This window comes from Tupaia chinensis, unplaced genomic scaffold, assembly GCF_000334495.1.
Source record: "Tupaia chinensis unplaced genomic scaffold, TupChi_1.0 Scaffold146907_1, whole genome shotgun sequence".
Classification (NCBI taxonomy): Eukaryota; Metazoa; Chordata; class Mammalia; order Scandentia; family Tupaiidae; genus Tupaia; species Tupaia belangeri.
Genome location: NW_006206760.1, coordinates 2,364,842 through 2,376,138, shown reverse-complemented (window position 1 = coordinate 2,376,138; position 11,297 = coordinate 2,364,842). Strand labels below are relative to the sequence as shown.

Genomic DNA, 11,297 nt, shown 5'->3' with positions numbered 1-11,297 from the left:
AAATAAATAAATAAATAAATTTAAATAAAATAATTCTAAAAAAAAAAAATGGAACCCAGGCCTCCCAGGTGGCCTCAGCTTGCCAAGCAGCAGCATCAACCCGCATGTGCTACCATAACTGGCATCAAGGAATATTTCACAAGAGCCTGTATTTTCCAGGCACTGCTTCTCAGTCTCTGTGTGCATAATGCCCCTGCCTCCGCCCCACCTCCAGGATCCAGGGAACACTCATCAGGCTCTTCGAACTTGCTGCCCAAGTCTCTGCAAGCTCTCAGCATGGGAGTGCGATGCCGGACTGTCTTGCTACTGTGTTTGGAATCTCCTCCAGCTTGCCTTTAGAAGTCCAAAGCAACCTCATACGGTCTAAAACCTCCACTCAATAGCTCTTTCTTCTCTTTGAGAAATGGGTAATGCAGATAGATAGTGACTGCTCTCTTTCTGTCCTGTTAGTGAGCCCAGCCTAGCTGTGTCTAGTATCCCTGTTCAAAATGTGAAAACAGTTACTACCTTTTGTAAGCTTCAGGGCTTTAGCCAAAATTCTAAGACTCTGTGTGCGCGTGCGTGCGTGCCCAAGATCCCAAGAGGAGAATGGAGGAGAAGGAATTACGGCGTGGCCATCCCCCCTGGGGGGTGATTTCTCGCTTTCTGTCTCTTTGTCTCTCTCTGTCTTTCTGGCAAGTGCACGCGCCCTATAGCAAAAAAACTCACACACAAAAAAATTCCAAGACAACCATAAAGTCTCATTAAATATCAAGTTATAAATACATTTGGGTTTCTTTGGCAAATGGGTTAATCAATGTCTTTCATCTCAACAGCCTTTGACTAAGGCTGTATTTCCCTTTAAATACCAACATTATGTCATAAGCCCCTATTGGTTAATACATAATTTACAAGGTCCTTTCTGGAGGTGCCCCTAGCCTTCAGGATCCTGTTACAGGGTCAAAAACTAAACTACTACGCAAATGTGAAAAAATACTTTAAAAACAATATTGCTGTAGGGCACATGCACTTGTCATGGTGGTTGGGAGCTGGGTGGGTGAAAAAGTACTCCCAAGGGGATGGGCACACTGAAATCCCTTCACCATTCTCCTCTCAGGATTTTGAGCACACATGCACACACACCTGATGTGTTCTTCTAGTTGACAGGTCCAGGACTTGAACTATATAGTTATCAGCCATGTGAGATCCAGCTGCCTTAACCAACAGACCACTGACTGGCCTGAAAAATTAGTTTTTCAGAACTATTTGAAAATAGAACCCTTGAATGGTTGAGCATTTCCTTACAAAGGATAGTGAGAAAAAGAATGGTTAAACTGAAAGAGATGGGCAGGTTTAGCACCACCTCATGCCAGCCTAATTCCTCAGCTCAGTTGAAACACGGTTACATTAAGTCTTTCCTGAAGGCTAGAAGGATCTCTAGATGAGAACTTAAAACCATAGTAGTCATCGGAATCCATGTCAGTGATGGTTTCTTAAGTTGAGCTCCCTTTCTGTTTAAGTTTTTTCATCCTTGTTTTCAGTGCCTAGTGTTAATTTCATATTAAAAGCAGCTCTAATGTTAGCCCAAAAAAGTCCACGTTTGCTCTTCTCCTTGGGCCATTCCAAGTATGTCCTCTGTGTCATGAGAGCCCTCAGCTTGTGGTATTTGTTGGGAATGCTGTTCTGGGGAATGGGTTCCAGCAAGATCAGGATTAAGTTATCAGATCCTGCATGGAAGAGATTGTGGTGGGCAAAGTAGAGCTCATAATGGCACCACTCACTCTGGACAAAGTTGGGGGACAGAACAAAGATGGACTTGTAGCTCTTCTCAATGCAGTTGACGATATTCTCCACGATGCTCTTGCCGGGAACAAAGTTTCTCTCGTGGAGGCAAATCCGTACATCTTCTTTTTCTAGGTTTGGTACCAATTCGTTCTTCACCCAGGCAGAATCATGCCCACTGTATGAAATAAAAGCATGGAACTGGAGAGTTCTTTGGAGTTCCTCTAAGGGCAAGTTCCTGGCCCTGCGCCGGGTCTGGGTCCACTGAAACATCATCCTGAGATACCAGGGCAAGTCCAAGTAGATGCAGAGGAGGGTCATGGTCACAGCCAGCAGCAGCATGGTGGCCCCAACAGTGACAATCAGCAGAACTGTGTTGCAGGATAACTGAGACGGATGGAAGTCCTTCAGTGGAGTGCCCTTATAGCTTTCTGGGTAGTCACACTTGTAAGAATCAGGCCAGTCCTCCACCACCCCTCTTGGTACTTGGCCTATGTTTTTGATAAATTCCCTTAGCTCGCATGTACACTGGAATGGGTTGTTCCCTGCCTTTAGTGATCTAATCTTCTGGCAGCTCTGGAAGAAATCAGCTGATGGGTGGGAAACCACGTTATGGTCAAGGGTGAGGACAGAAAGGCTGCTGAAGGTACTGCATCCAGGAAGGTCAGCTAAAGAATTGAAAGCAACGTTGAGTTCTTGCAAAGACTCCAGTTGCATGACTCCCTTAGGAATGCTCTGTATTCTGTTCTTGTGAAGATCGAGTACCTTGACCCTGGGAGGTAAGCAACTGAAAACAGAATCTGTAAGCATATTTGAAGACAAATCTAACATCACGATACTCTCCACCCAGAGGCAATTTCCCTCGAGTCCATCAGATTCCAAAGAATTCCAGCTAACGTCTAGTATTTCCAAAGATGGCATATCCTTAGTCATGAGACCTACTTTGTAAAGGTCTTTCAATCCATTCTTTTGAAGGATAAGTGTCTCTAATCTAACTAATGTGGAACACTTTTGAAAAATGCTGTCTGTGAAAACATTTCTGGTGAAGTTCAAAAACTTGAACGTGCTTGGCGCCTGAGGACAAAGCATGTGTATGAAAGGAGTATCCGATATGGTTAACATGACAATGTTCATCTCAGAAAACACTCGGTATAATACTGTCTGTGAAAAGATAAACACTCGGTTTTTAACGTGTTCTATTGTCAATGCTTTCAATGTCGTTTTAGAATAAGTAAAATTTTCTTTTTGGATGTCTTCAATTATTGTTAAATTGTAAATATTGAGATATTCCACGGGTTTGGGCCAAAGGAACTGAAAAATGCTAACCAAGCATTTCCAAGTGGTTTCTATGTGATAGAGGGTAACATTCAGTAAGGTTGGACCTCTAGTGAGTTCTGACAAAAATTCAATGAAAACATCACAGTTTTTATCATTCAGTTTGATATTAGTCAGCTGTAAGCACCCTAAAGTATTAACTGATATATTCACCTGGACGAAGAATAAAGTATTGGGGTGAAAAACAAGGTGAAGTGTTTTTGTATTCAGAATTTGAAGACTTTCTCTTCCATTCTCTTTCACATAATAACCTCCTAACTCCAGAAGGATGTAACTTAGATGTAAGTGTGCAATTGGAAGCAGATCTAATTGTTGTAACTTTCTAGCACTTAATCCCAAGAAACTGAGTTGGGTCAAGTTGCCGAATTCCTCACAGATGGGCAGAGCATCAAAGTCATTGAATGAGAGGTCTAAGTGCTTGCAGCTCATAAGAGCATAGCAGGATATCCTTCTCAACTGATTATGAGACAAGTCCAAATATTCCAAATCATGGTTGAACTTGAAAACGCTAAGGTCAAGTTGCTGGATTCTATTATAGGAAACTCTTAAAACTTTCAGCCTTGACAGAAAGCTGAGGTCAGAGGCTTGAAGCTCAGTTATGTCATTTTGAGACACATCTAAGTCTTCGATAACTGGCGACAGGTCTTTTGGAATGCGAGTAAGGCCTATATTTGACCTGCATACTGAAAGCCCACTTTCATTACAGAACTGGTTTGTTGCTGCAGCTATCATGGTCACGATACACATGAAGCAAACGATTCTGACAGCAAGTTCTTTGTTCTTGGTCATGATGTTGCTGTGTTTCTCTTGAAATGTTGTCCTTCACCTCATCTTGCGAGTCCAAGTCCTAGAAATATAGTGTAGACTGAGATCAATAAAGATTGGATGATTTCTCTCAAACCTCCATTTAGCCAATATTAAAAACCAGCATGATTTCTTCATTCGCTATTAGAGTCATTTTTGTCCCCATAATTTAATGTGATACCCCCTCCCCCCAGTTATGTAGCTTACTGGTGTCATAAGGAATAATGCAGATAGGTTATCAAAGAATTGTGGTTGTTGGGGTCAGACAACGGCACAGTGTTATCATAACTGGACCCACATGGGCCCCAGGTTCACGTCCCAGAACTTCCTTGTACACCCGGGCATATACATGTGTGCCTGCATTCTGGGCTGCCTGACACTGGGGATGGATTATACCACAGGGACTGTAGTTATGGTCTCTCTCTCTCTTTTTCCCAGAAGTGAATGGATGATTTAAAAAAAAAAAAAAAGGAATTGTATGTTTGTATGTTTTGACCTGCCTGGGGCTCCCTGAGCGATCCATTCAGGGGCAAATATACTAGATGCAGCCACCTGGGGCAAGGGATACAGATCGGGCAAGCAGTGGATGCTTCAAGAAGCTAGAGAAGGAAGAAGATGGTAATGGAGACACATGGGAAAATAGGCTTTGGAAAGTTTCGTCTGAACTATAGAATCTAAGAAGGCACACACATACCCAGAGCTGGACACATGCTCAGAAAAGACCTGAGAAAATACTAGATTTACACCTCTGGCTGACTTTTTGGCACCACAGAAGCAGAAAATGAAGGTGAAGGTGGATTTGTGAATGGCCTGGGTAAACATTCAAGAAGTACTTTGCCATAGAGTGCCAACCTATGCAAACTTGAAGGTTTGTTTTTTGGTTTTAGTGTTTGTTTTGCCTTTGTTTTTGCTCCAGGTATTTAAGGAAATGTCAAGTCACTGCTGACAACTAACCTAATAGAACAGAGATCTCAATGGTCACACATGACTAGAACACAATCTCTACAAAAATAGTGTAGAAAAATCATTATACAAATGACTATATCCTATAACAAGCAGCAACAACAAACCCTCATGGGGACGGGGGAAAAGAAGAGGAGAATCTGATTTAAAAGTTACCTTATCATTATTCCCAAAAAGTTGGCTTAAAAAAAATTAGCCATGCAAAGAAACAAGAAAATATTGCCCATTCTTTGGGGGAGGTGGAGAAAAAGAAAAAAATTTTTTTAAAAAGTCAGAGAATTGATACTACCCAACACCAAGATTTACTATAAAACTACACAAGGAGATCAATGAACCAGAATAGAACTCAGAAATAGACCCACATATATGTAATCAACTGAATTTTGGTAAGGAATAAAAGCAACTCAATGGAGAATGTGTAGTCTCTTCAACAAACAGTATTGAAAAAATAGACACCCATCTGCAAAAACAAAAAGAAAAACATAAATAAAGAAAAGAAAAACCTAGATACAGACCTTTCACTTTCCACAAAAATTAGCCAAAAAGGACCACAGACCTAATTGTAAAATCTAAAGCCATAAAAATACTAGAATCTAGGCAACTTTGGATTTGTCAATGACTTCTTAGATATCATATCAAAAACACAATCTTTGGGGGAAAAAACCTATTAAGTTGGACATTATCAAAATTATAATTTTCTTCTTTGTGAAAGATGCTGCTAAGAGAGTGGAAAGGTCAGCTAATAATTGTAAATCATTGCAAAACACTTACCTGATAAGGACTTGTACCCAAAATACATGAAGAACTCTTAAACTTTGCAATAATTTAAAAATGGGCAAAATATCTGAACACCTTACCAAGATGATATACAAATAGCAAAAACACATATGAAAAGCTTATCAGTATCACGTGTCATCTGGGAATAGATCATTAAAACCATAATGAGATACCACTACACACCTATAAAAATGACTAAAACTCCAAAAAATAACATCAGATGTTGGTGAGAATGTGGAGCAACAGGAACTCTCTTTCTCTGTGAGCAGAAATATTAAAATAAACAGTCACTTTTGAAGATAGTCTAACAGTTTCTTACAAAGCTAAGCAAAATCTTATTATATGATCTAGCAATCACACTCTGAGGAATTTACCCAAATAAACTGAAAATGTATACTCACACAAAAACCTGCACATTGATGTTTATAGAAGTTTTATTCATAACTACCAAAAACTGGAGGCAACGAGATGTCCTCCAATGAGTGACAAGCTAAAAACACTGGTACATTCATGTGATGAAATATTATTCAACAGTAAAAAGAAATGAACTCTCAAGCCATAAAAAGACATAAAGAAATTTACATGAAAGAAGTGAAAGAAGCCAGCTTGAAAAGGCTAAATACTATATGATTCCAACCAAATGATATTCTGGAAAAGGCAAAACTAAAGAGACAGTAAAAAGATTAGTGGTTGCTAGGGACTTCAATGGAGGAAGGCAGGGATGAATAGGCAGAGCGCAGGTGTGGGGTGGTGGTGCTCGGGCAGAGAAACTATTCCATATGGTGCTGAATGGTTTCTACATTTGTCAAAACCTACAGAACTGTAGGTTCTATAGAACACAAATGCTGAACCCTAATGAAAAGCATGAACTCTGGGGCCAGCCAATGGTGCAATGGTTATGTTGCTGGACTCTCACATAGGCAACCATGGTTCAAGTCCCAGACCCGGTAGCTTAAAACTCACACTGGACGTGTGCGCATGTGTACGTGCCCAAAATCCCAGGAGGAGAATGGAGGAGAAGGGATTTCAGTGTGACCATCCCCACACCCGGGGAGTGATTCACTTCCTGTTTCCCTGTATCTCTCTGTCTCTCCAGTGAGTGCAAGTGCCTTATAACAAAAATCTCTCTTAAAAGAAAAAGAGCATCCAAAAAAAAAAAAAAGAAAGAAAGAAAAAAGAGACCAGCAGTTAGCATAATGGCTATGTCGCTGGACTCCCATGTAGTTGAACCGTACCCGACGGCTTGAACTCACGCCAGGCGCATGTGCATGCGTGCCCAAGATCCTGAGAGGAGAATGGGGGAGAAGGGATTGTGGCGTGGCCATCCCCCCTAGGGGGGTTGATTTCTCGCTTTCTATCTCTCTCTGTCTGTCTCTTGCTTGTGGGCGAGCCCACGCACCCTATAGCAAAAACCTCTCCAAAAAAAAAAAAAAAAGAAAAGAAAAAGAGCATGAACTCCAGTTAATGATAACCTATCAATACTGACTCATCATTGGTAACAAATGCACCAAACTAAGCAAGATGTTACAGTAAGGATAACTGTGTGCAGTGGAGGTAGGTATATAGGAATTTCTTGGCTTACTTTTTCTATAAGCCTAAAATTGCTCAAAAAAATAAAGTTCATTAGCTTTAAGAATAAATGAATTAATAGAAATGGTCCTAGAAGAAGTACAAACATTGGATTTACTGGGTAAAGACTTTAAATCAACTGTCTTTAAATTTATTTATTTCTTCCATGAGAGATAAAAATAGAGATAAAAACTCGTTGTCTATATACATTGTATGCCATTAGTTCAAAGTACCACAGAGTTATATAATGGGGATAGGAGAAGCTTCAACGTCATACTGGTTATCAAATGAAAACAAATACCTCACAATGAAGCTATAACAGGTAAGAACACTTACACAGTAAATAACACGGCATCAAAATTTACAATGTAAAAAATGTTCCAGAAAAACAAGGAGGCATTGATAGAGCAAGTATTTATTATATTTCTCTGGGTCCTTGTTAGATCAAGTAGCCAAAAATAAACACATATCAAGGAACTGAATGAAATGATTAATAAAGGATTTAATAGACACTTTGTGCCCTAAGAGAATATTGTATACCCAAGTTCCCAGGGTTAACAGAGCATTTGCTAAAATTGATTGTTTATTAGATCAAATACACCTTAAAATAAATATCTCCAAAGAAAAATGATAAAATTTGTATTTTGAAAAACCTAAGAAACTTAAAAAAAAAATTGCTACAGGGTGTGCATATTTGTCAGAGAGAGACAGAGAGAAAGGGGGTGGAGTGAGAAAACACCCTCCAGTGAGGATGGCCACACTTCTATCCCTTCTTCATTCTCCTCTTGTGATTTTGGGCACATACTTACACATGCCTGGCATTTCAATCCCTTCTCCACTCTCCTCTCAGGATTTTGGGCATGCACGCACAGCAACTGATGTGTTTTTTCAAACCACCGGCTCTGGGACTCGAACCGTGCAGTTGCACACATGGACTATAGCCACCTAAATCTCTACACCACCTGCTGACCCAAAGGAATTGATTTTTTTATACTTTCAAATATTTCTAACATTTCTCATTTTGAACATCTTTATAATCTGCAAAATTATCTTCCGACAATACTGATGTTGTCTTTATAACTCATGTAAAAAATTTTATGGCTAAAGAAACATGCCTTATTTGAAATAATAATAATATGTAAATAGAGAGAACCTCTTCCACTTAATGATAAACAGTTGACAATCACAGCTCCCTCCCCCTGCCCACGGTGTCTGTGTTCAGGGGACTGAAGTTCAGCCACTGGGAAGCCACTTAGCTGTCCTTAGGCAAACACAAATACTCCTCCAGGGTGGCCATTCCCCTGACCTCTTCCTAGTGTACACACCACAAACAATCCAGGCACTTTTATAGTTAAGGGGGGGGAATGAAGAGGAAGAGACCGAAGATTAGAGAATTGTCAGTTTTTAAGAAAGTAAAAGAAACTGTATGGGACCAGCAGTAGTAATGACTATGTTGCTGAACTACCATGTAGTCTACTGTGGTTCGAGTCCTGGACCTGGTGGCTTAAACTCACACTGGGCATGTGTGCATACGTGCCCAAGATCCCAAGAGGAGAATGGAAGAGAAGGGATTGCGGTGTGGCCATTGTCCCAGGGGGTGATTTCTCACTTTCTATTTCTCTGTCTCTCTCTTTCTGGCGAGTGCACGTGCACTATAGCAAAAACCTCTCCAAAAAGAAAAAAGAAAGAAAAAGAAACTGTAATGCATCAGATGAAAAAGGAGAGAAAGAAAGATGAAATACGCTCCCCTGGGCCAGCAGGTGACAGGGAGGGTAAGGTGGCTGGATCCCACAAGCTTGAGTCCCTAATCCAGCAGCTTGAAAATCACACCAGGAGCACGTGCGTGCCTGTCCCAAATCCCAAGAAGCAAGTGGAAGAAAAGGGATCGCGGCATGGCCATCCCTCCCGGAAAGGGAGATTTCTCACTTTCTCTGTCTCCAGCAAGCACATGCACCCTGTAACAAACTTTTAAAATGATCAGCAATGTTACTCGTTAGGATTATTAATAGATCATCAATATTATAATAATTGATCATTGCTGTTAACAATGAGTAATGCTTATTAACGTTACTACTAATAAGTAAACTTTAAAAGAAAATTAAAAAGACATAAGCTCTACAGATTGAAAAACAACAGTAGATGGGACCTATAACAATGAAAATAATAACGAAAGGAGAGACCGGGGAAAAATCCATTAAGTGCAGTAAATTTAGGAAAGATTCCATAATGAAATCAACAAATAGGCAAGAGAATCATTTTCTTGTTAACCTTAAGGTGAGAGACCCGGAGGAAGGCCAGTGCTGGGCATGGCGTGGATTCCAAGTGACAATCAGCCAGGTCCTGCTGTTTCCTCTGTTTAATACACGTTTACCCAGAGCTTCTGCTGTGTCGGTGCCATGATGGGCTGGGATGTGAATACCAAGGGAGAATTCTTGCTTTTAGCCCGATTATGACTCTGTGACAGATACAGAATGCTACACCATTACAGCGGCATGCCACAGAGCTCAAACACACGGCTGCTGGGAAAACACGTGACATGGGATGGGGGGGGCAGAGCAACGTGTAAACTACTGTCCCTGTTACAGAGAACAGGGAACTAGCATAAGGGGAAAGAGAAAACAGCAGCCCAAAGCAGAAGAAACAATTAATGAGTTGGCTTTTTCCCTTTAACTGTCACTACAAATGCTAGTCGTTTTAGATCCTTTCAAGACAGCCACACACACATGCTACTTTTTATCGTTCTTGTGAAAGTCAAAGGACAGGAGCAACTGGTAAAACGAAAAAAAAAAAAACCCAAACACTAAAAACTATTATATTGCAGAAATTCTAAAGAAACTTACCGATTTCCTTATAGCGTTAGCATTTTCCTGTTTATTTGAAGCACTCGCGCCATAATTTGGAAAAAGCCACAAAGCTTTCCTATTTACCGAGATTTCTTATCCGGAAGAAGAGAAAATAATTTCTTCACGCCAGGAAAGTAAGTGCTTGACAAATCAGAGTCCTTAGTTTAAATTTAGGTTAAAGCAATGCCCTAGAAGCAGTTTGGTGCCATCTGTTGGCTGTTACTGGAATTAAGTCTACCTATAAATTTCCTTTCAAAAGAGTCAATGATCCAAAGCACATTTGCCTACTAGCTTTTTCTACACAGCAGACTAAACCAACAATCAAATTTTAAAATTCATATAAGCAATCAGCTTATGAAAATTTCAGTGGGGAACAATACTTTTCTGTAGTAATATTTTTCTGTAACATTTTGTGACCTGAATGTTAAACTGTCACCAAAGAGTAGGTTTATTGAACTTGGCCTGTTTTCTATGATCACTGTATTTCGCGTTTCTAAAATAAGTGTAACTACTGTTATCAAGCAGTTTTTGAGGACTATTTTAGCTGAATGAGATCATTTAGAATAAAGTAAACTGGAGCCAGCAGGTGGCATAGTGATTAAGGTGCTAGACTCTTACTCGGCTGACTGCACTTTGAGTCCCAGATCCAGCAGTTTAAAACTCCTACTGGGTGCATGTGCGTGCATGCCCAAAATTCCAAGAGGAGAATGGATTGTAGTGTGACCATTCCACATCCCCTGGGGGGGGGGGTGATTTCTCACTTTCTCTCTTTCTGTCTCTCGGCCAAGCACATGCAACATATAACAAAAATCTCTAAAGATAAATAAATAAATAAACTCAGCTCCATAACTTAATTTTTTAAAAGCAACTTTAAAATATTTGTTTATTTAATTTTTAGTTTTTGCTATAGAGTACGTGTGTGAGAAACAGAGCGAGAGAAAGGGAAAAGGGAATACCCCCTCCACCCCGTGGGAATGGCCACACTACAATGCCCCTATTGAATTTTGGGCACACACACACACATGCCTGGAGTGTTTGGGACTTAAACCTACAGTCAGTCATGTGGGATCCAGCACCTTAACCTCCATGCCACCTGCTGGCCCCCAAAATCAGCTGTCAAGCAAGTTTATTGGTTGACAAGTATTTAGCCATACCTAAGAGGAACATCCTGTGTGTGTGCATGTGTGTGCATGTGATCCCACATTCTGATTGAAATGTTTATGAAATGTTTAATTTTAAATTCTG

At 40.3% G+C, this 11,297-nt stretch overlaps 1 protein-coding gene across 2 annotated transcripts; it reads right to left on the bottom strand.

Moving 5' to 3' along the window:
• Positions 1 to 719: 719 nt before the first annotated feature.
• TLR6 (toll like receptor 6) lies at positions 720 to 10,205 on the bottom strand. 2 transcript variants are annotated; one of them, XM_006169243.3, is made up of 2 exons: positions 10,050 to 10,205; positions 720 to 3,943 (listed from the first exon to the last, which is right to left on the bottom strand). In XM_006169243.3, exon 2 carries the CDS (start codon positions 3,883 to 3,885, stop codon positions 1,495 to 1,497), a length of 2,391 nt encoding a protein of 796 aa, XP_006169305.1. In that variant the 5' UTR covers positions 3,886 to 3,943; positions 10,050 to 10,205; the 3' UTR covers positions 720 to 1,494. The 2 variants fall into 2 exon arrangements, with proteins under 2 accessions (XP_006169305.1, XP_027624390.1); XM_027768589.1 differs by lacking the exon at positions 10,050 to 10,205 and adding an exon at positions 9,478 to 9,707.
• Between the last annotated feature and the right edge of the window lie 1,092 nt (positions 10,206 to 11,297).